This window comes from Manis javanica, chromosome 6 (assembly GCF_040802235.1).
Source record: "Manis javanica isolate MJ-LG chromosome 6, MJ_LKY, whole genome shotgun sequence".
NCBI classification, from domain to species: Eukaryota; Metazoa; Chordata; class Mammalia; order Pholidota; family Manidae; genus Manis; species Manis javanica.
In genome coordinates this window covers 114,875,188-114,901,265 of record NC_133161.1, presented here as the reverse complement: position 1 = coordinate 114,901,265, position 26,078 = coordinate 114,875,188, and the positions used below count along the sequence as shown (strand labels likewise).

Here is a 26,078-nt window from a genome sequence, read left to right as displayed (position 1 = left end):
ATGAAAGGTATGACTCAACATTTTTTACTTTTGGTGAAGTCGAATGGTTTCCACCACTGAGCAAACTGCAGTGCTTTCTTCCTCTGATCCTCAAAGTTTTCTCGGATCCCTTTCCTCCAAAGTCTGGGTTCCAAATCCAGCATCCCACCAAGGATTTCCTTTTAAAGAATGAGAAAAACAGAAACACGGATGTATAAATGCTGAAAACATGAATGAATGAAAGAGGTATGAAATTATGTTTATTCCTCTACTAAACATAACATTAAGCAGTTCTCCATAAGGATATTCAAATTTTACATAAATATCAGTTTCAAATTTTAAAAAATATTGTTTTCAGTTAGTCCTAACTATGCAAGCCCTGTAATTCTAGGGAGTCGAGGCTGTGTCTCTTGTCAAGCTATCTGTCCATTTTGTTGCTTGTTAGCACACCTAATAGCCAACAGCAAAGAGGAGGAAGAGAAAGTGAAATTTAACTAATTCAGTCCTTATTAGCTGCTCTGATAAACAGTTTGAAGAAAAAGTTAATTAACGTAGCAATTACAAACTTTTTTGTTTAACTGCAGTTGAATCTCAGGCTAACATTCTATCTGCTACCCAGGATATTTTATAAGTTTCTTCTATTAGCTGGGAATCTTTTTTTCAGGAAACAAAACCATATTTTAATACTAATCCAAGTAAACCCAGAACTAAAAATTATAAATCACCTTTATTTGAAAAGTCACATTCCCAGGCTCTGAAAGGAATAGATTTTGTCAGCTTATTATTCTAGGTTATTTCCTTCATGATCCTCTTCCTGTGCTGTTAGCTACAGAAGCTAATCAAATTTAGGCTTGTGAGTATCCATGCACAGAAAGTTATGCGGGAGACGTGTAATGCTGAGAGGGAAGTCAGTATGGTGATTCAAGAAAACACACAACTGAGGGTCAAATTCTGCATATTCAGTTGAGCTCTCCACTACTGTGTGGTGAGATCTTGGACATAATCTAAGACAGGTTCTTCATCGTAACAGTTACACCAAGGGGGCCCACTGCATACAAGCAGGTGCTAAATATTGAAGGTGATAGAAAAATAATTAACATATATCTGCCTGTCTTCAGAGAGCTCATAACATTATGTGGAGCATTACTGGGAGCCAGAATAATAACCCAACTATGGGAAGGATTGTTTTATATAGTAGAATAAGGTAAATGCCAAAGCAGACTATAGAGACTCAAAAAAGATGACATTTGTTGGATAAATCAGGAAAAGTTTCATGGAAAAGGGAACCTCTTTCACTGGGAAAGGAAATAAAGAAGCCAACAGAGACAAAAGTTTGTAGAAGACATCAAGAGAAATGGGGTAAATTTAGATTTAATGCAAGAGATACCTGGCACCAGCCCAAGAAAGTAATGTAGTTCAGAAAATCTAGCTTATAAATTGAACTCAAGTTGTCTCTATAAAACATCAAGTTTTATCTACCATCTACCATATAGGATTGATTTTTGTTAAAAGATGCAGCTGTCACTGGAAAGAGACTATCCCTTCTTGCTCTCTGAGCAACTGCTTAGGAAGCAGGCTGAAGGAATTTTTGGGCTCACAGACTTCCTTGAAGAGCAAATTTTGGACAAAATGGGTCAGTGGTGCAATCCTGAAGAAGCTTTCCTTTTATCATTAAAACAGGATCATTCGAACCATAAGACATGCATAATATTTGGAGGGGGGCAATCTCCCAATTAAGTTTACACAAGTTAAAAAAAAAGGATATTTTACTTTGTTTACATTAGAATCAAGTTTAAAAAAAAATCCAGTGATTGAGCCTTCAGTCATAAAGCTCTATTGAATAACAAAATAATTTTTTCAGGACAATTAAAACAAATTTCTTTATAGTTAACTCTGGAATAAAATATTCTGAAAATTTCTCAATCAAAGTTTCTGTAATATTATCTCAACCGTTCAAAGATAGATGGGCATGATTTGGAGCCTTTGGTGAGGGCAACAGCATGAAGGTTTTGAATCCAAACCTCTGGAAGTGAGAATCCTCTTGAAATGTTTGTTGCAGAAGGTGGTCTTCCACAGGAGGTGAAAGCGGAGAGGGAGAATAGGAACCTCTGGGCAAGCCCATCAAGGCTCCTCTAACTTAGAGACTGTATGAGCAGAAAGGCCTGAGCCTATAAAAGATCACTTCTAGAGATATTATTGCCCAGACTTCTTTTGACTTCTTCAGTGTCTACATTAATTTCATTCCAGTCCCTACTACTAATATACATACTTCCCAGATACTCAGTAGATCTTATATTTAGGGACTATATGCCTAGAAGAAAGTAATGGAAAGAACCTACTAGCAATCAAAAGACCTACACTTTAATATCTATCTAAAAACTACCTATGTGAAATGAGTCATATATTCTTCTCTCTATATAGTCCTTAATGATAAATGAAGAGGTGAGATGATTTGTTCTCTAGTTCAACCATGAGCATATGTACCCCTCCTGGTTCTGTTACTTATTAGTACTTATTAGTACGCAAGTCACATAACCTCTCTGTAGCTTAGTTCCTTCATCTGTAAATGGAAGTTAACAGTATCTACGTAACAAGAGTTATTGTGAGCATTAAATGAGCGCTCAGAACAGAAACTGGCTCATTGTAAGGCTTCAAAAAGTATTAGCAGTTATCATTCTCAGCACAAGGCTGGCTGACTTGACAGGAAAACACTATTGTCACTGTTGACACTGTCCACAAATGTTTGGTTCCAAAGTGACATTCCTGACTGTTATAAATATGCTGGGGATATTTTCATTAATAGTTTCTAGGTTTTCCCTTTAAAAAGTGGGTGGAACAATGCTCACCAACTTCCCAGAATATACTGCCCAAAGTTTTAATTTCCCTTCAAAAGAAAAGTGTTACCAAATTGCTAAACTCTAGAATTTTATTAAATCTGTGCACATACCTTTCCAAAGTAATGAGGGAATTTGTGTTGATCTTCAATAACATGGGCAAACCCACCTTGGACGCCAAAATCCACAGAGAAGTAAGGTAAGCCTCTTGGTACCTAAATAATCAAACCACACATAAATATAGCATGAAATCAGAAAGTTATGCTTAATCCCTCTTCCTGACATGACAGGAATTAAGCATACTTCAAGACAAACATATACAATGAATTTCCAATTCTACAGGTTCTTAAGCAATGACCTAATTTTCTCAGTTAAGTATTTCATTGAATAGACTTTCAGCCAGACAGATCTTCCTAACATCCAGTAATTATAATCAAAACCAATTATTTCCCTGTCTTTGGAGAAAACAGGAAAGAATAGGTGCTTTTTAATATATATATGAAATATAACAGAATAATTTTTCTTAGACTATTCAAATAGAGAATAAGGAAATTCTTTCTTGTATTTTCCTCACAATGCAGAATAGAAGGGCCTAGCCATATACTTAGAGCTTTTTTTAAAGTATCCCTGAAATTTTACTATTTGTTTACCATAGTTAAATTAAACATGAACAGACATAATTTCTTATTAACTGGTGAGATGGGTACAGCAATAGTTTGTTGTAATGACCTCATTTCAAAATATTTCCAGGATTAACTATTATCTTTTCTTCCCTCCCTTTTTCTACACATACACACACACATAGAACACATTATGCACACAAAGTATTTTTAACTTTATCTTGGTTGGAAATGGACATAATTTCTTGCTTCATCATTTACATAGATTTTGGTCCTTCCGAGTTTTTCCACCAGCCCCAATTCTGTCATGAGAAATTATCCAAGTGGGTCCACTTACAGTAATATTTCCTCTCTCTCATCCCCTTATTCAGATAGCATTTACTCATTCTAGCACTAAATCACATATTTCTACTAAACAGTATGTATTTCATTATGTCTTCAAGAAGGCATGACTTGAAAAGAGTGTGGTATGGAGAAAACAGAGTGAGCATCTTGAAATAATATAAGGCAATTAAAATTAGGGCTTATAAAGAATTGACCATGCTATAGGAAAAGCATAAGTAAAAAAAATCAGTTTACAAAATAGTAGAATGTAGAGAAATGGAGAGCTGTTTTGTGGCTTTGTATTTTTTTATATTTTCACATTATTATCAAGACACAGATAGTCTCTAATTGCAGCTCTGATTCTTTTAACTGTAACCTTAAGCAAGTTATTTAACATCTCTGAGTCTCATGACAAATACAAAGAGCTCAGAGGTTTTGCTGTGAGGATTAAATAGGAAAATGCACATAAAGTGCACCGCCCAATGCTTGGCACAGAGATCACTCAAACATTACTTTCATTTCTGTCTCCCAAAGGATAGTGCTTTGTGCAACCCAGGAGGTCAAAGAAAAAAAGATGGAAGGCTTCATTAGAATACCTTTGCTATCTGAAGCAGGTAAGTACGTATCAAACATAAATCTGAATGGCTAAAACAACATTATGGAACTAAAGGACACACTTCAAGGGAGAGAGAACTTGAGGAAGCAACTGCGATGGCGGCGCCCTTGCCTTTGGTTTGTGTCATATGGTACTTGGCAAAATAATGGCCTGTTTGCCATGAATATATTATCTTGTATGGCAAAAGGGACTCGCAAATGCAGTGAAGTTAGGACCCTGAAATGGGGAGATTATTCTAGTTTATGCAGGTGGACCCACTGTAATCATAAGGGTACTTATAAGGCAAGACAAAAAGGTTAAGAGTCAGAGAAAGAGTGAAAGATCCTGCACTATTGACTTTGAAGATGAAGAAAATGACCACGAGTTGGAGTGCAGCGGTGGCTTCTGAAAACTGGAAAAGGCAAAGGAATGTACTGCCTGCTAGAGTCTCCGAAAGGAGTGCAGGCCTGCTAACACCCTGACTGCAGCCCAGTGAAACCCATCACAGTGTAGCTTCCAGAACTACAGATAATAAAACTGTTGTTTTAAATCCCTAAATTCATGGTAATTTATTACAGCAGCAATAGGAAACTAATATACATACCAATTCTCAACTGACTCTGGCGTAACTGCCAAGGTGGCTCAGGGAACTCACTACCTTTTTTACGCAAAGAGCAGCTGCTGCTACAAGCTTCTCATCAGTTCTGGTGCTGGAGGCTGCAGAAGCTACAGGCTCCTGTCTTTCTCCAAGAGTTGTTAGCAGGCACTGCAAAGGCTCTAGTTGCAAAGTACAGACATGTTTAGCACTTTTCTTTTCCTGCCTTGACCAGCCAGAGGGAAAAGAAGTTGGAACTCTGGTATGAGTTATGAAAAGCACTGACAGAATTACAGCAAAAAAAATTTACTGATGGTGGAAAAACAACAGCATCTGATTTTTCCCCTTTTAATATTCCAGATGTTACTTCTGAACTTCCTGTAACTGTCTTTGGGTTTGAAGGTCACAAATTTTCCTTGAAACAGACTTTACTTAGTTTTAAAAATCAGTCCCTAAATATGTTAGATGTTTTCCAACTATAGTTACCACAAAATTAAACTTAAAAATCACAACACTTAAAAGTTGGGGGGAATTTATATGAAATCTCAATAAAATAGCCTTGTGGAAAGAGACCACTTTTCTTGACAAGTTATTTCAAATCATGCAATTCCTCTTCAAGGAACATTCAGCATTATTTCCCTTGTAAGACTACACTGCAAAGAAAGCAAAAAACCCAAAGAAAGTAAATAAAATGGTCACAAAAAGAGATGCTTATACTTATAGAGAAAAACAAATATAAATAAAGAAATCAACAAAGAATCTGAATGATTACAAGCATGTGAATCTCTACTAAAAACCAAGGATCTACTGGGGGAAAAAAATTACTCCACCCCCAATGAAGCAGGTAAAATACTTTCTGAAACTACCAAAGATATAGAGCTTAAAAGAAGTATAATGAGTTCTTTATAATAAAAATAATGTTGAAAAATAATGACTCAAGATTGTTCACTTCATGCTCAGAGACAATTTTATCATTTTAAAGACACTGGAAAGCTTGCTAACCTAAAAATGACCTCCTCTGGAATTACTCTTATACTCAAGTTCTCCAAATACTTAGTAAATCCTACAGCTAAGAAGGCCCTCAGTAGGTCATCTGGCTCATTCCCCATCTGCCGTGAATCTCAGATCTAACACTATGTGGTAACTTAGAGAAGGTAATTGTTGCTATCTTTGAAATGCTTACCATTCCAACAACAATCTGTATCTGTTTTTATTTTCCATATTCGTTAAGTCAAATGTTAAAACCTTCCCAGTACTCAATTTGAGTACTTATCCGGGTTTTAAAAAACAACTTACAATAGGTACTAGGTGGTTTACTGGTAAGAAAACTGCACATACAGTATAACAAATGGAGAATAATACCTTTCTTCTAAAACTTCTACTTTGAAATATTTTCAACTGTCTTTAAAATCATGTTCTAAAAGAGTACTTAATGGTGTTGGAAATTATGAGAAGTGAAAACTCAGTCACTAAAGATGTGGGTACATTAGATAGGCTCATGAAAGATGGATGTAAACAGAACATTTATGAAGTTTTTTTTGGTTTTGGTTTTTTTTTTAAATATATGTCTGGCTCAATTCACCTGCAAGCAAGAAAATAAGGTTATAGGAAATGCTTTACCCTTGAATTAAAACTATCTCCAATAATACAATGAAATTTCAATCCCTTGGGAGATAATAAATGTAATAGAGAATTCTTTCAGTCACATGTATCAGGAGTCTGGCTTTCCAAAGAAATGGGAGAGAAATAATCTAGTGCCAGCTACCAGAATAAGGGTCAGCAAACTAAAAAAAAAAAAAAAAAGTTTTATTTAAATGAAATTTTTTGGGCTTTGCAGATCATACAGTCTCGGTTAAAATTCTCAACTCTGCCCTTGTAGCAAGAAAGCTGACAAAAACAATACACAAATACATGGGTGTGCCTGTGTTTCAATAAAACTTTGTTTACATTAGCAGACAGCAGGTCGGACTTCGCACACAGGCTGGAGTTCCCAAACCCTGTGCTAGACTAGAAGTTATATAAGGTCCTCTCTGTTTTGTTTCACTGTATAAAAAATACTAGAATAGTGCCTGGTAAACAGCAGGCATTTGATAAATATGCAGTATAAATTACTTTTTGAATAGAGAAACAAAAAGGAATCCACAGTTTATTATATCTCTAGTCCATTTAATTTGTATTTCTAGAAGAGTGAGGTCATTAGAAAAAGTACTCAACTTATGTGTAAATTTTATCTAAAATAAATGGGCATTTCATTAAACTATGAAACATGGTTTAGGAAATACAAAAGAATGTATAAAGAAAAAAAAGGTACAAATTCAAATGTAAGCCTCTAGAAAAATGTCTCTTATTGTAATTCCAATAACAAGAAGGCCCCTCTCACCACCTGTCCCACGTAGCCCCTGTGGCAGTCTGATGGCTGTCATAGCCAGCTATGGGCACTACGATGGCAGAGGGATGGGTCAGGAATAAGCATTCAAATAAGCATTTGAATGAATAAGCATTTGCTAGACCAGACTTGATGAAAATAATTTCTTTATTTGTAAAATTAGTTACTTCACCTTTAGTCACTCAGCCAAATGGTCTCTTTCTCAAATGGGACATGAAAATTAATGAAGATTCTGAACACTGGGGTAATTTCTTATACTTGAAAAAATGATACTTACAGACTTTCTGATATCTTTTGAAGAGAGATCAATCAATTTCTTGTTCATAGACCATTCTTCATCAGATTCCATTATGGCTTTCTAAGAAATAGACATTTGTTAATGAAAAAATAATTATGTAAGCAAATATAACATAAATACCATTAATTAATTGATTATACATGGTAGGTCATTATTCTGAATGGATTAAGGCTTTAATTTCTGTTATTTAATACAGGAACTTGATTTTTTTAAAGTATTTAAAAACAATCCTTAATAAGATAAAGCAATTTAATAGTGATCATAATTTGTGAACATGAGAGTTCACAAATTCCTTACTCAAGGAATCTACTCAAAATTTCATTTAGTTTTACTGCTGTTTTCTATAATATAAAGAGTAATTTTTATACCATCTGTCAACCAAGTATTTGAACTACTTCTGGTTATTTAACCAAGTAAAAATACAGGAAAAAAAAATACACAGAAATGGTAATATAAGGCTTACTAAGCTAAGCAGTATGACCAGTATTTATGGTAGAGAACTATTTTATAAAAAAAAATAGGTTATTTCATTTTGTAATCATCATTAATGAAGCAGATTTTAAAAATGAAATTAATACTCAAATAAGCACAATTTAAATACATCACATATGCTGCTATTCCCTATTTAAAAGGAATGGTTTGCTTCTGTCGATATTAGCATGCAACACATTCAACATAAAACTGAAGCCAAATCAAATAAATGCATCTGTAATGATCATACAAAAGCTTTACTTTAGAAAAGTGATACATGATTCTGCTAAGAGATGACATTTCTGTCCCCCAACAGTAACAGAAAAACAGTGGCTCCTCTACATTGTGCCATGTACTTCAATGCCTAAACAATCACCTAAGACTACTGAGGAAGTGCCAAAAAAACAATGAAAAGAAGTATACTCTCTTTCTCAACTGATTTTTATGTAAGACTGTCATGGTTTTAGGATTATCTGATTTATCCTCCTATATTTAATAACATTAATTCTTCAAATCAAATGACCAGATTATTTTTAGAAATTTCTACAGAGAAAGTAGATTTTCACCATCTCATTAATCTTATCAAGTTTATAATCCTTTTTATTAAAATTAATTTAGAGTTCATATTAATAAACTTCACTGACCTATACTGTCTAAACATTGTATATGAAGTCTTCCTACACCACCTCACAAAACATTACTGTATTTTTTCACTGAATATGTTACTCTTTCAAATATGGTTCTACATTCACATTGTATTACTCTATAAATTATACTGTGTTCAGGTCAGCATCAAATGCATGCTAGTTAGTAAAAGCTCCTTGAATATTACAATGACAATTAAGAACTCAAGTCATTTATTACATGTCCAAAAATTATGTCAAGGTTTCATATTAGTTTCTTTTCACAAATAGTCTGATAAGGCATTAAATACTGAAACAGAAATAACCTGTCACAACAGTTATAATTTGTAATGTTTGTATGCAACTGTGGTAAGTTTTTCTAGAATTATGACTATGATTTTGACTTCAAAGTACTTCAAGGTAAAACCCTGATTTTTCATTTGAGAAGTGAGAAATTAAAATACTAATTAAATTATCATTTGATAGTATATTCATACTTATAAGTAAGCATGCTTTTTAAAGGTCAAAATCCAAATTTCTTTCTAGAAAAATTTATACAGCTGAATTTTTTTGTTCTTTATTCATTTTATGATATAAAATTAGATTTAAATATATAGGAGAAAAATACAAGAAAAAAAAATAACTGTGTCCATGAGACAGTGCTATAGCAAAAAATATTCATGTAAAGACTATAAATACCTTAAAATAGATGGGAGCCATATCACCCACTTCCTTTGGGAGAGGAATGCATTCATAAACCATATGATACTGTTTCTTCATGCTCATATTGGTTTCTAAAAAGATGCAGTCCAATCCTTTATCTTCAAACATCTTTACCAATGCTTTTCTGAACATCTGAAGCAAGGAAATTGGGTTGTTTTAAGGAGATTCAAAATACGAAAACAATAAAAAGTAAAATAAATCCCCTTAAAATAAAAAACAAAGTATTTAATATCTGAACTCTGTAATGTTACCTTATAATTAGTTTACTTTCTAAATCTACTACATTATTTCTCATATTTAAGCAACATTTTTTTTTAAGCTGAGACTCACTCTGCACAGTTTTATGTATACATTGGAAATGGTTCAAGTAAACTAAAATGAGAGAAGGGAGACATAAAATCAAATTTGAGGTGGTAAAATATGCAGAACTGACAGTAAAATCATCCATAAGCCAAAAAAAGGTACTCTGAGTAGGTTGGTATGCTTAAATTCAGTAAGACAAGCAGAATTCACTTCTAGTTGTTTCCCTGTGCTCACCAGCTCTCCATTTGCTGGTTCCCTTATGTGTTTACTGAACTTTCACTTATAACCTTGTATATTCAAGCAGCCCCCTATTTTCATATATAATTCAGTCCTACCAAGTATATAAAAGCCAAATATACTAAAAATTGAAAAGACTGTTTTCTTTTCTCAAAGAGCTCAGCATTGTTAAAAAAATTCTTTTTTTTGAGGTATTTTTCAAAAACTATTTATGTACTTATTTTCTTATTTCACACTCTTAGGACTGAGGGACAACTGTTTGCAGAGCTTGGCTGGATGGAGCTTAGACATGTGGTCCAGAGATGTTCACATGTATTCACAGGACACCCCTTGCAAGACAGGATATAAAGCCAGGGGTTAGAAGAAGGGGAAGCAAGGCTGCAGACTGGAAGCCAAAAGTCAGCTCTACTTACACTATCATGTGTGGACAGACATCCAAGTGATTTGAGGATTCTAAATTCAAACTTAGGCTTGTAGAGTGTTGTGCAAGTATATTTGTCTAAGTAGGAAGATGAAACTTTTTTATTTAGATTTATTGGCTTGATTTATAACTGCTTAAAATTTCAATTAAATTTTTAAATTATGATTATAGATCACATTGTAGAGATAATAAAGAGAGATCCCACGTACCCTTAACCCAGTTTCCCCCCATGGTAACATCTTATAAAACCACAGTGCAGTTACACAGCCAAGATATTAACACTGATACAGTCAAGATATAGAGCAATCCAAACGCTCTGAGGATCCCTCCGGTTGTCCTTTTATAGTCATATACACTCTTACCCACCTCTTTCTAACCCTTGGTAACCACCAATCTGTTTTCCATTTTTTTTAACTTTGTCATTTCAAGAATGTTCTATGAACAGAATCACATAATCTTCTGGGACTGGCATTTTTCACTTAGCATAATTCCCTGGAGATTCAACCAGGTTATGATTAAGGCCCTGCCTAGTAACTGCCATGTGGAGATAGATGTTCAGTTCTCCACTCAGCCTCTGCTGACTTTCTCCAGAAAAGGGAAAGGCTACTTATTGTTGCTAGGTAAGAGATGGGAACTCTGGGCTTCTATTAGGCCTCCATTGATCACTTATTATTGATCATTCATCACTTTCCTGTTTTTCACCCATTTTGTATAAGATAAAAGCAAGCAGGAAAAAAAGGGGATAAATCAAATAATTTTAAATTTGAGGTGAACTAAAAAGATACCTAGTAAACAACAGATATGGGATGCATTTTCATTTCTGACCACAGCTATATATAAGTTCAGCATAACCTCCATCAACATTGAATTTTCAAAGTCTTGGCTAGAGGTTGCAGACATTCCACCTATAATCTCATTATAGATGATTGTTAGATAAATCATTATAGATAATTACTGATGATTGTTTCACCTTTTAAAAATTCTTCTGATTTTGATACCATACTTTGTAAGATGACATTAATGAAGACAGTGAACACACAACTGAGGCTAAATGATGATAAAAAATAGTGAAATATAAATACTGGTATAAAAACTATATGGTAAAACTGATCATTCAAATGTTATAGTTGCCATGTCCCTAATATGATTTCTGCAGATATTCTGCAAAAATCTTCTCCAAAAAAGGCTATGTTCACCAAACTCTCATTTTCCTCTTCCAGGGCAAACAAGAAGACTTAAGTTTCACAGCCTCACTTAGGTGGGGCCATGCTCCTGGGTAATGGAATGTATGTAGAAACAACATGTCATTGTATGTTGAAGCAGTCAAGAAGTAATGTGCCCTTTCATATTCATTTTCCTCCATTCAAGGGGCTCAAACAGGAGAATTCTACCACAGAGCCTGCCATGGAAGAAGCCTGGTGCCTGGATCACGCTTGGAGCTGATGTGCCCAGCCCACACTGGACTAGAATGTAAGAAGTTAACTTTTGCTGCCTCAAGGTACTGTGAGTTAGGTTTTGTGTGCAACAGCAATGAAGAATACTAAGATGGGCAATTCACTGACATCAGGAATATGTGTGAAGCTGCTGGTCAACCAGAAAGTGAAAATAGTTAACTCTATTTTTCCCTCTATTCAACTGCATGTCCCAGAAAGTTACCTTCACATGCCTAGTATCACACACACAAGACAATTAAAACACAAATTAAAAATGGGAAAGTATACAAAAAATTGGATTTTATAACATAGTTTTCTGGATTGTCTCTATTTTGTTAACTGTTACTACGTTTAAGAATTTTAATTTTTTATGAATATTTTCACTTAATTGTTATTTATGTTATTATCTAGTTCTGTGGAGAGGAGATAATTTCATATACTAGAAAAAGGAAAATCATTGCTGGAATGGAAATACATATTTGCTAACCAAACTTTTTTGAAGAAGGTTAAAGTGAATAAAAACAGCAGCAAGAACAGTAACAGAAAATTAGATAATCCAAAAATTATACCAGAAACTGCCTTACTGAACATGTGTCTACAATCCTCCCCTGGCTTAGCTGCTGAATGACTGTTCTAGATTCTATCTGGACAACAGTGAAGAAGACAGACTCAAGACGTCATGGATTATAAATGAAAACTCAAAAGTACTAAGTAAGTGATGATGTAAGAATAGGTCAGCACCAGCAGTTTCCCAAGGAGATGGCCCCATCATGTCACTTCACAGTGACACTTCTGTGGGTAGGCCTCAGTGACCCCTACACGGCACTGCATCACTAATTTGGGATATTTTTTAAATGGACCTATAGTGCCTGCATATAATAGATATCAAGTATATTTGTCAAACTTAAAAGAATTGAAAGAGGACCAAGGTTTACTATATATTTAAAAAAACTAAAAACTTGGATTTTATTCCCTTGAAATTTGTGATTATTCCCATATGTTTTGCTGAAACTTATTTTTGCATTTTCTATTAAATATAAAATCTAAAATTAAATTCAAATGTTAATAGAAGATGGTGATAAAAACAATTTGAAACAATACTGTTTTCTAAATCAAATCTTTTTTATATATATTCTCTAAAAGAGGTGAATGATCATAAGAATATATTCACCAGGTCGTAATTGAGTTTTTGTACATATTTGAAAGTAAGACAAAAATCTAAAAACTACATTTCTTTAAAAAAGCTATTACAGTAATCTACAACTTCTAACAATTTTTTCTTTAATCACATAAAAAAAGACCTATAATGTCATTTTTTGCATAAAACAATGTCTTTTCCTCCCTCATTTAATTTTCCATAATGCATCTTGATTAAAAAAATCTGTTGAACTATAATGCAACCTTTACTACAATATACCATACCTTTGGACAGAATGAATGAATGATTTTATCTCTATGTTTCTTACAGCACGTGGATTATTCATATTCATGGGCTCAGTATCAGCTGAACTAAATAAATTTCTTCTTCATCCACCTCAGTGCTTTTCATCAAGTAGCTTAATTTCTTACAAAAACATAAAACACACAGACTAGATTCCCATATTACTTAAAATCTTTTTGGCACTGTATTTTGCTCAAAGTTAAAAAGTTCTGCATATACAGACTTTTTTTTAAAAGACATTCCAGAAAAGTTCCAAAATAATTCTGAAAACCAAATTTGAATACTTTACACTTTATTTCCTGCACTGGCATTGACTACTCAAAAAAACAAACAAATTTTCACATTAAATATATTTGTCCACATTCTTACCCTTGCTTGGCCATAGAAGCATTATAACAGTCTGCCCTTTACCTTTCACAGCACCAACTTAAAGACTATGGGAAGCAACAGATGGAATTTCATGAAATTCAGTCAAAATATCTCATCTTTTGGCATCTTTGCTAGAATATGCAAAGACGACTGTTTTCTCTTTTGAAGTCTTACAATTTTTACATTTTCTAGCTGAGGGTCCCTGTAATCTCTATTCAACTGTCAGGCATTAAAAAAACAAGAATATTCTTTCTTTTTTGGTTATTATAAAGTCTTAAAATAATTCAGCAGCAACTTCAGCCATGTTGTACCTTTCAATTTCTTGAAGAACCAGCCACAAAAAAAGTCCCTGAATCCAAAAGCTGGGCCAGGTTATGAAGAGAAAATGTAGAAATTAAAGGTGTTAACAAAATCACAGCAGCAAAGGCCAATTCCATTATAGGAAAATATGGCATTTGCTGAATATAAACCTCTGATTTCCAAAATTTATATTTAATCGTCTAAAAGTTATCTTTCCTTTGGTTGTAATGTATTAGCTTACTGTGGTCAGAATGATTACCTCATGCAAAGACTAGAAATTTCACAATTTTTAAAAAAATAATTATTTTGTCACAGTTTATTTAGTAGACAAAAGCTTTCAGCTATATACCTGAAACTAATATATAATCTCAATAAAATATTTTTTTTCTTAAAGCTTTCAAAACAGGGATTACATAAGGATAATAAAACGGTAGTGAGTGGTGAGAACATAACATATACACCATACACAACTATGGAAATGTATATAGGTGTTTACGTTCATAAAGTAAAATCACTGGATGAAGGTATTAAACCTATGGAAATTTATGACAATAGTTTGCAAAGATGGCTCATAAGCATTACAATGATAATGAGCATTATCATGCTGACCTGAATTTCCTCCCAGATGTCTTCATCCAATAAGGTAGCTGCTCTATGGTGCTGCAAAGGAACTATCAGGCAGTGCCCTTCAGTAAGAGATCGGAAGTTAGGTAAACATAAATATACCTATGGGAAAAAAATTGCAAGGGTGAAATGTTATTGCTATTTATTCTCAGTTGTGGCAAATGAACCACTAATAGGCAAACATGTCTAATATTCAATAATGATACCTGTTTATAAGCAATATATTTTATTTTGCCATTTTCTAAGATATTTAAGTTTAAAAATATTTTAAAAGCAATGAAATTGCTTTTAATAAACTGAAAATTCATGCCACAAGTCTGTTTTAACTGTTATACATCGAAGATTAAGCTTACCCAAGAGCATAATCAATGAAACTTTATCCTTGACATGAGAAAACTACGTTTTCAAAGCCCTAGTAACAGAATAATTTTTGCAAGAATAAAAAAAAATAAATGGCCAGGTAATGGTAGAGAAGTCTAACCAATGCCTATCAGTCAGGCCTGCCTTCTCTCCTTGGCTGAGAAAAGAGAAATAATCCAACTAAGAGAGAAGGGAAATGACTTCAGCATGGCTTTACTTATCTGGTTAAGTTCTACTTATTTACATACATGTATAACCTACAAGCTGGTGCTATTTTTCCATTACACACAAACTTCCTTTAAAAAAAAAAAAGGAAATTAGTATGTATATAGTAAAAAGTATTCATGAGGAGAATAATGCTCGGCAAAGGGGCTTATAAAGAAGAAGCCTAGCAAAAGATAGTAAGCACACTTAATATCTCTGTGCCTTCCTGGGCCCAGCCTGTCTTCAGTGCACTAAGGAAAATGAAGTCATTTAAAAAACCCAAACTTCTCCTAAAGTATTATAGGAAAGATTTAAATGTCACTTTCATTTACTCTTATATTTTTTAAAGGTAGGGATCAGCCTGAAGAGGAATGAAATACTTTTACATGTCATAATTACAAAAAATGTAAATGTTTATGTAAAGGACTGGAAAAGAATTGAGAAAAATACAAACAACTAGTTAATTTTTCTTAATTGATTAAATTTTGAATGGAATTTCTACATTTACCTTTTTGATAAAGTGTGGAGGAAAAGAAAGAAGAAGGGTAAGGAAATAAACTTGGTTAAAGAAACAAAAATCCAAATTGATAAACTATCGTAAAAATCTAAAGATATTAAAGACGAGAGTTGGAATGGAAAAGCCAGTGCCACTTCTTTGGATACACAGGAGTGTGTGTGTATGTGTAAGTGTGTATACACAGCAGATAAATAAATATGAATATGTATAATCCCCCAACTATTAGTTTCTGAAACTAGCGTTCACTCAGCTTCCTCTCCTATCGCTTTTCTCATTCAACCCACTCTGGCTACACTGGGTTTCTTTTCTGCTCCATGAATGCCAAGCTCATTTCCTCCTCAAGGCTTTTCACTCACTGATGTCCCTTCCTGAACCACTGTTCATGCATATCTCCATATTGCTTGCTCCTTCTCACCTTTCACATCTTTACTAAAATACCTCCTCAGAGAGGTCTTTTAGACCACTTTCTCAAAAATTCTCCCACCATTTTATACCATTTCCTCACTTTATTTGCTTCATGACAATGAACGCTTGCTTAAATCAGGGGAATTTATTTTATTTTCTGCCCTATTTCACTAGAATATAAGCTCCACAAATATATCTGAGTCCCTACTTTTCCCCAGTGACTAATTAGGTTCTGGTATATATCAAATACACAATAAGTATTTACTTCATAAAAGAATTAAATCACCAAATATTTATTGAAATAAGTGAATATTATTAATGCTATTAAATAAGTGATTATTGATATTTATTGAAATAAATGACTGTGAATATACATGCTTGTTATACAATAAGTAAAAGTTATCTATGTCCTCATGGAACTTACAGACTATTGAGGGAGAGACTCAATAAACAATAAAACAAAATACAATAATCTTCAAATTATGACATAATTCCCACTGTTGATGTAAATATAAATAGATGTAACCACTATGGAAGGCAGTATTAAAGTTTCTCAAAAAAACCAAAAATAGAATACTATATGACCCATCCATTCCATGTCTGGGAATTTATCTACAGAAAACAGAATCATTGATTCAAAGATATACGCACCCCTATGTTTACTGTAGCATTATTTACAAAAGCCAAGATATGGAAGCAATCCAAGTGTCCATCAACAGATGAAAGGATAAGGAAGATGCAGTACATACATAAAACAAATACTACTCAGTCATAAAAAATGAATAAAATCATGCCACTTGTGACAACAAGGATGGACATAGAGGGTATTATGTTAAGTGAAATAAACCAGACAAAGACAAACACCATATAATTTCACTTATATACAGAATCGTAAAAACAAAACAAATGAATAAACAAAACTGACATAGACTCATAAACACAGAGAACAGACTGGTGGTTGCCATGGGGAGGAAGGTGGAAGTTGGTCAGAATAGCTGAAAGGGATAAAGAGGTACAAACCTCCAATTATAAAACAAATTAGTTATGGGAATGAAAGTACAGCACAGGGAATATAGTCAATAATATTGTATTATCTTTATTGACAGATGGTAATTACACTTATCGTGGTGAGCATTTAGTAATGTACATAATTGTCAAATCACTATGTTGTACACCTGAAACCAATGTAGCAACTATATTTCAATAAAAAAATACAAAAAAATTATGAGATATTCTATGAAGAAACAAATGGGTTCTATGAGAAAGTAAAGGAAGAAGCAGAAGCTACTTTACACTGAGTATCTCTCAAGTTAATTCAATACTGAGAATCAAACGCCAATCATAAAAATAAAGTCACACAGCTGGTAAATGGCAGAGCCAGAATTTGAATCTAGGTGGTCTGGTTACAAAGCCAGGGCCCTTAAGCACTACCCATGTTGCCTTTCTAAAGAGTCGGATCACACAAAATGTGAATTTCATTTCATTTAAAATTTATATTTGCTCTAAAGAAGATTCTAAGAATCAGAAGAACTTAGAAAAGAAAAATTTTGAAACAAAGTAAGAGAAGATGGATTTTCTTAGAATCCTGCAAGAGCATGAAGAAAGAGGCAAATCTGCATATACAACTAAATTGTTTTCTTAAGGCAATAAATATTTCTTACCTTAACACCTATTGCAACAATAAGGTGTTTGGGAAATTGAGAGCTGTCAAAACAGTACAGACATTTTTCCATTTGCGCAACAAGACTCTGGTGTTCAGCAATAGCTTTTTTCCTCTGATTCTCTTCCTCTTCACCAACACGTTCCCTCTCAGCTGCTTTGGAGACAAACATGTCATCCAGAGTACAATAGTCTCCATCTGTTTTTCCCATAAACTGAAAAACCAAAACAACAGTAGTGGGGAGAAGTAGTAGTTAAGATTTTATTGTATTGTAGCATATCTGTGAGTTCAGTGATAAAACTCTTACATTTTAAAAAAAGAAAAGAAAAAAACATGATTAGAATTTAAACTTGACTTTCAAGGGTCAATCTATCATTATCATCATCACCAACCATCACTATCACCACAAAAGTCCACTTAGTATTTACTAAATGCAATTCTATGTGACTTGATTGTTTTATATATATACTCTTACGATGGGACCGTTATCATTTCCATTTAGTAGATGAAGAAACTGAATCACAGAGAGGTTAAGAACTACTTTCACTTTAAAATTAGCACACACTCCATATAGGACATATAATATTTTTCAACTATATCTCCTGGCACCTTCTCCACACCTCCTTCAACATCAACTATAGCCACGGTGATGCTTCTAAAACATAAATTCTTCTTTACTTATTTCACTTATGTACCTGCTTAATAATCCTCAAAGAGCTCTACACTGAGAACAGGATGGAAGCCAAACTCCGGGGTGGCCTACTGAATCAGACACAGAAAGGCATGGTGGTCAAAGGCTTGGGCTCCATCTTCAGAATGGCCATGGTCACGTGATGGCCGAGGCAGAATTCTCTCTCATGCACATGACCGTGGACAAGTCATTTACTCTCTGTGTGCTCTCTCATTGCTTTATTTTCTCATTTTACTATGATTGTAACAACATTATCTATCTCAGAGGGTTATCTCACTTAATCCTTACAACACATGCCTAACACACAATAAGGACTTTTAAATGTGAGCCACATTATTATTACAAATCACTTTGTGATGTGGCACTGGTGAACTATCCAGTCACATCTGATCACACCTCAGCTAAGCTCTATGCTCAAGCCACCCTATTTTCAGTCCCCAAAAGTACTGTTACCTTCAGGCTCTGCACACATTGCTCTGGCCAGTTTTGCCATTCTACTCCTACTAATGGATCAGAGTGAGGATTGGATTTAGTAGTCACCTCTGTGAAAAGGCCTTCCCCAGTCCTCTAAGTTCCTCCCCCTGCAGTACTCCCATTACTCTTGTGACAACCGCACCGTATTGTAATTGCTCATCATCTTGTTAACTTAGTACTAAACATCAAAAAGAAAACTTTTTATCATCAACTTTAATGCAATTAACAAGATGTCTGGATACTATCAAACATTTTTAAAAGATTTGAAGAAAGCTAGAGTGGCTGTATTCAAGTCAGAGAAAGTAGACTTCAAAACAAAGTGAATGATGGATAAAGGTGATCATTTCATAATGATAAAGAGTCATACCATCAAAAGGACATAACAAACCTAAAGTATATGCACCTAAGAGAGTTTCAAAATATATGAAGCAAAAACGTGAGAACTGTAGGAGAAATAGACAAACCCACAATTGAAGTCAGAGATTTAAACGCCACTCTCTCACTAATTGACAGAACAAGTAGGAAATCAATAGATATACAGAAGATTTGAACAAACTATTAACCAATTTGACCTGACATTGACAGAAATTCTATCCAACATCAGCAGAATACTTCTTCTCAATGCACAGAGAACATTTACTAAGATAGATGACATTCTCAGCCACAATACGAGTTTCAATAAATTTAAAGGATTCAACTAACTTAAAGTAAGTGCACTGAACATAATGGAATTAAATTAGAAACCCCAACAAATATATTTGGAAATTGCCAAGTATTTGGAAATTAAATAGCACCCTTCCAAATAACCCATAAATCAACAAAATAAAAAATAAAAGATATCTGGAATGAATTTTAAATGGGAATGAAAATACAAAATATGAAAATGTGTGGAATGTTGCTAATAGAGTACTTAGACAATGATAGCACTAAAACATTCATATTAGAAAACAAGAAAGGCCTCGATTTAAAGATGTCAACTTCCACCTTAAGAAACTAGAAAAAGAAGAGAAAATAAAGCAATGTGAGCAGAAGAAAATTTCTAAAATGTCACTGATAGAACCAGGTAAAAATAGTAGTAGTAACACATCATGGGAAGATTGCGGCGTGAGTAGTTCAGAGGAAATCTCCTCCCCAAAACAATAAATACAACTATTCCTAAAAGAGACACCAGTGGATGCAGTACAACAGCCAGGATACATGTACATCTGCGAGAACTCAGCATCACACGAAGGGGGTAAGATACAAGCCGCAGCCAGGCAGGACCAGAATGCTCCCCCACCCCAAAACCCGGCAAGAAGAAAGGAGTCAGAATGGGGAGGGAGTGAAAGCCAAGGACTGCTAAACAACCAGCTCTAGAAATCCGCACCCGGAACGCAGACACAAGGTGCACAGGGTGCTGGATATTAGAGAAACGGAAAAGCAAAATCTGTGGGCAGGTACCCACAACTGGCACCCCTGAGACAAAAGAAAAGCGAGTGCTTTCTGCAAGTCTTAAAGATACAGGGACTCCATAGCTGGATGAAGTTGTCCCAGTAGCTGGGAATACCGGGGAAACCTAGGTGCCCTAAACGGATGCAGTGCAGCTCTGAAGCCCCTCACAGGACTAGGCAGCCTGCCAGACATTCCTCCAACTGGCGCAGACCCCGACACACGGGCCCAGTAGCAGGAGAGCAGGAGCACGCACCGGGGGCGGAAGTGCTAGAAGGAACCAAGAGCAGATCCGTGCACCACAGGTCTAGCCCGCAGCGGCGTGACCGAACACCCTGGGCGCAGCTAATGCACACCGGCGGCAGTGAAACCAGAGCCCGGTACAAGCCTGTGCGGAAAAGCCCTGCACACACCGGCAGTGGAGCCAGAGGGAGCAGGCGCACTCCCAGGAGCTGACAGGAATCACAGCCCAATGCACAGTCACCCGTGCCAGACCCAAAGGCTGCTGCAGCCACACAGCTGCCGGCAGGGTCACCACTAGCATGGAGGAGCGCACCTGGCGTCCCTGTCACTCCCCACGGGGCTCCGCGCTGCTCTGACGGACACCACACCCACAGCAGGTTAGGGGAAAAACCCGGTGGCTGCTCCAGGAGAGTGAGTAACCGTCACAGGCAGCGGAGAAGGGCAAAGCACCCAGCAAGCATGAAAGGACTTTCTTCTCCAAGCTGACACACCCACAACCTGCCTACAGTCACCACTATCACCATGAAAAGGCAAAAAAATTTAGTCCAATCCAATAGAGTTCAAACAACACCTGAGAAAGGATCTGTAGAGACAGACCTAGCCAGTCTCCCTGAAAAAGAATTCAAAATAAAAATCATAAACATGCTGACAGAGCTGCAGAGAAATATGCAAGAGCTAAGGGATGAAGTCCGGAGGGACATTACAGACGTCCAGAGGGAGATTACAGAAGTGAAACAAACTCTGCAAGGATTGATAAGCAGAATGGAAAAGATGCAAGAGGCCATTGATGGAATAGAAACCATAGAACAGGAATGCATAGAAGCTGATGCAGAGAGAGATGAAAGGATCTCCAGGAATGAAACAATATTAAAAGAACTGTGTGACCAATCCAAAAGGAACAATATCTGCATTATAGGGGTACCAGAGGAAGAAGAGAGAGAAAAAGGGATAGAAAGTGTCTTTGAAGAAATAATTGCTCAGAACTTCCCCAAACTGGGGGAGGAAATAGTTGCTCAGACTATGGAGGCACACAGAACTCCCGAGAGATGGGATCCAAAGAGGTCAACATCAAGACACATAATAATTAAAATGGCAAAGATCAAGGACAGGGACAGAGTATTAAATGCAGCCAGAGAGAGTAAAAAGGTCACCTACAAAGGAAAACCCATCAGGCTATCACCAGACTTCTCAACAGAAACTTTACAGGCCAGAAGAGAATGGAATGATATATTTAATGCAATGAAACAGAAGGGCTTTGAACCAAGGATACTGTATCCAGTACGATTATCATTTAAATATGAATGAGGGATTAAACAATTCCCAGACAAGCAGAAGTTGAGGGAATTTGCCTCCTACAAACCACCTCTACAGGGCATCCTACAGGGACTGCTCTAGATGGGAGCACTCCTAAAAAGAGCACAGAGCAAAACACCCAACATATGAAGAATGGAGGAGGAGGAAAAAGGAGGGAAAGAAATAATCATCAGACTGTGTTTATAACAGCTCAATAAGCAAGTGAGGTCAGACAGTAAGGTAGTAAACAAGCTAACCTTGAACCTTTGGGAACCACAAATCTAAAGCCTGCAATGGCAATAAGTACATATCTTTCAATAATCACCCTAAATGTAAATGGACTGAATGCACCAATGAAAAGACACAAAGTAACACAATGGATAAAAAAGCAAGACCCATCTATATGCTGCTTACAAGAGACTCACCTCAAACCTAAAGACATGCACAGATTAAAAGTCAAGGGTTGGAGAAAGATATTTCATGCAAACAACAGAGAGAAAAAAGCAGGTGTTGCAGTACTAGTATCAGACAAAATAGACTTCAAAACAAAGAAAGTAACAAGAGATAAAGAAGGACATTACATAAAGATAAAGGGCTCAGTCCAACAAGAGGATATAACCATTATAAACATATATGCACCCAATACAGGTGCACCAATGTATGTGAAACAAATACTAACAGAATTAAAGGAGGAAACAGAATGCAATGCATTCATTTTGGGAGACTTTAACACACCACTCACCCCAAAGGACAGATCCAAGAGAGAAAATAAGTAAGGACATAGAGGCACTGAACAACACGCTAGAACAGATGGACCTAATAGACATCTATAGAACTCTACATCCAAAAGCAACAGGATACACATTCTTCTCAAGTGCATATGGAACATTCTCCAGAATAGACCACATACTAGGCACAAAAAGAACCTCAGTAAATTCCAAAAGATTGAAATCCTACCAACCAACGTTTCAGACCACAAAGGTATAAAACTAGAATTAAATTGTACAAAGAAAGCAAAAAGGCTCACAAACACATGGAGGCTTAACAACATGCCCCTAAATAATCAATGGATCAATGACCAAATTAAAATGGAGATCCAGCAATATATGGAAACAAATGACAGCAATAACACAAAGCCCCAACTTCTGTGGGATGCAGCAAAAGCAGTCTTAAGAGGAAAGTATATAGCAATCCAGGCATATTTAAAGAAGTAAGAACAATCCCAAATGAATAGTCTAATGTCACAAATACCGAAATTGGTAAAAGAAGAACAAATGAGGCCTAAGGTCAGCAGACGGAGGGACATAATAAAGATCAGAGAAGAAATAAATACAATTGAGAAGAATAAAACAATAGAAAAAATCAATGAAACCAAGAGTTGGTTCTTTGAGAAAATAAAGTAGATAAGCCTCTAGCCAGACTTTTTAAGAGAAAAAGAGAGTCAACACACATCAACAGAATTAGAAACGAGAACAGAAAAATCACAACGGACCCCACAGAAATACAAAGAATTATTAGAGAATACTATGAAAATCTATGTGCTAAGAAGCTGGAAAACCTAGGAGAAATGGACAACTTCTTAGAAAAATACAACCTTACAAGACTGACCCAGAAAGAAACAGAAAACCTAAACAGACCAGTTACCAGCAATGAACCTGAATCAGTAATCAAAAACCTACCCAAGAGCAAAGCCCCAAGGCCAGACGGATTTACCTAGGAATTTTATCAAACATACAGAGAAGACATAACACCCATTCTCCTTAAAGTTTTCCAAAAAATAGAAGAGGAGGGAATACTCCCAAACTCATTCTATGAAGCCAACATCACCCTAATACCAAAACCAGGCAAAGACCCCACCAAAAGAGAAAACTACAGACCAATATCCCTGATGAACGTAGATGCAAAAATACTCAATAAAATATTAACAAACAGAATTCAACAGTATATCAAAAGGACCATACACCATGACCAAGTGGGATTCATCCCAGGGATGCAAATCCATCAACATCATCCACCACATCAACAAAAAGAAGGACAAAACCACATGATCATCTCCATAGATGCTGAAAAAGCATTCGACAAAATTCAACATTCATTCATGATAAAAACTCTCAACAAAATGGGCATAGTGGGCAAGTACCTCAACATACTAAAGGCCATATATGATAAACCCACAGCTAACATCATACTGAACAGTGAGAGGCTGAAAGCTTTTCCTCTGAGATCGGGAACAAGACAGGGATGCCCACTATCCCCACTGTTATTCAATGTGGTACTGGAGGTCCTAGCCACGGCAATCAGACAAAACAAAGAAATACAAGGAATCCGGATTGGTAAAGAAGAAGTCAAACGGTCAATATTTGCAGATGACATGATATTGTACATAAAAAACCCTAAAGACTCCACTCCAAAACTACTAGAACTAATATCAGAATTCAGCAAAGTTGCAGGATACAGAATTAACACACAGAAATCTGTGGCTTTCCTATACACTAACAATGAACTAATAGAAAGAGAAATCAGGAAAACAATTCCATTCACAAAGCATCAAAAAGAATAAAATACCTAGGAATAAACCTAACCAAGGAAGTGAAAGACCTATACCCTGAAAACTACAAGACACTCTTAAGAGAAATTAGAGAGGTCACTAACAAGTGGAAACTCATCCCATGCTCCTGGCTAGGAAGAATTAATATCGTCAAAATGGCCATCCTGACCAAAGCAATATACAGATTCGATGCAATCCCTATCAAATTACCAACAGCATTCTTCAACGAACTGGAACAAATAGTTCAAGAATTCATATGGAACCATGAAAGACTCTGAATAGCCAACGCAATCCTGAGAAGGAAGAATAAAGTGGGGGGGGCGGGGAATCTCGCTCCCCAACTTCAAGCTCTACTACAAAGCCACAGTAATCAAGACAATTTGGTACTGGCACATGAACAGAGCCACAGACCAATGGAACAGAATAGAGACTCCAGACATTAACCCAAACATATATGGCCAATTAATATTTGATAAAGGAGCCATGGACATACAATGGGGAAATGACAGTCTCTTCAACAGATGGTGCTGGCAAAACTGGACAGCTACATGTAAGAGAATGAAACTGGATCACTGTCTAACCCCATACACAAAAGTAAACTCCAAATGGACCAAAGACCTGAATGTAAGTCACAAAACCATAAAACTCTTAGAAAAAAACAGGCAAAAATCTCATGGATATAAACATTAGCAACTTCTTCATGAACATATCTCCCTGGGCAAGGGAAACAAAGGCAAAAATGAACAAGTGGGACTATAGCAAGCTAAAAAGCTTCTGTACAGCAAAGGACATCATCAATAGAACAAAAAGGTATCCTAGAGTATGGGAAAACATATTCATAAATGACAGATCCAATAAAGGATTAACATCCAAAATGTATAAAGAGCTCACATGCCTCAATAAACAAAAAGCAAATAATCCAATTAAAAAATGGGCAGAGGAGCTGAATAGACAGTTCTCTAAAGAAGAAATCCAGATGGCCAACAGGCACATGAAAAGATGCTCCACATTGCTAATCATCAGAGAAATGCAAATTAAAACCACAATGAGATGTCACCTCAGACCAGTAAGGATTGCCATCATCGAAAAGAAACAACAACAAATGTTGGCGACGTTGTGGAGAAAGGGGAACCCTCCTACACTGCTGGTGGGCATGTAAACTAGTTCAACCATTGTGGAAAGCAGTATGGAGGTTCCTCAGAATGCTCAAAATAGAAATACCATTTGACCCAGGAATTCCACTTCTAGGAATTTACCCTACGAATGCAGCACTCCAGTTTAAAAGAGACAGATGCACCCCTATGTTTATCGCTGCACTGTTTACAATAGCCAAGATATGGTAGCGACCTAAATGTCCATCAGTAGATGAATGGATAAAGAAGATGTGGTACATATACACAATGGAATATTACGCAGCCATAAGAAAAAAAACAGAGCCTACCATTTGCAACAACATGGATGGGCCTAGAGGGTATTATGCTCAGTGAAATAAGCCAAGCGGAGGACATTACCAAATGATTTCACTCATATGTGGAGTATAAGAACAGAGGAAAACTGAAGGAACAAAACAGCAGCAGAATCACAGAACCCAAGAATGGACTAATAGTTACCAAAGGGAAAGGGACTGGGGACAATGGGTGGGAAGGGAGGGATATGGGCGGGGAAAAAAAAGAAAGAGG

General features: G+C 35.7%; 1 protein-coding gene and 1 long non-coding RNA gene across 9 annotated transcripts in view; one reads left to right on the top strand and one right to left on the bottom strand.

Moving 5' to 3' along the window:
• Positions 1-26,078, bottom strand: part of CWF19L2 (CWF19 like cell cycle control factor 2) — a 165,813-nt gene that overhangs the window by 44,794 nt on the left and 94,941 nt on the right. For 6 of the 7 annotated variants that reach the window (XR_012132510.1, XM_073239326.1, XM_073239328.1 and 3 more), the window contains exons 13-18: positions 17,724-17,936; positions 14,562-14,678; positions 9,425-9,580; positions 7,611-7,691; positions 2,927-3,028; positions 29-158 (exon numbers count right to left, since the gene is read on the bottom strand). Coding sequence is in view for 6 of the 7 variants with exons in the window: in XM_073239326.1 (XP_073095427.1) it covers positions 29-158; positions 2,927-3,028; positions 7,611-7,691; positions 9,425-9,580; positions 14,562-14,678; positions 17,724-17,936 (799 nt within the window). In the remaining variant the exon portion in view is untranslated. Of the gene's footprint in view, positions 1-19; positions 159-2,926; positions 3,029-7,610; positions 7,692-9,424; positions 9,581-14,561; positions 14,679-17,723; positions 17,937-26,078 lie in introns of all 7 variants that reach the window. The other variant, XM_073239327.1, reaches the window with a different exon arrangement.
• On the top strand, positions 102-13,710 carry LOC140849978 (uncharacterized). Of its 2 annotated transcripts, XR_012132512.1 has the most exons (4): positions 102-225; positions 4,292-4,371; positions 11,778-12,553; positions 13,311-13,710. It is a non-coding gene; the product is annotated as an uncharacterized lncRNA (long non-coding RNA). The 2 variants fall into 2 exon arrangements; XR_012132511.1 differs by lacking the exon at positions 13,311-13,710 and having other exon boundaries at positions 11,778-13,083.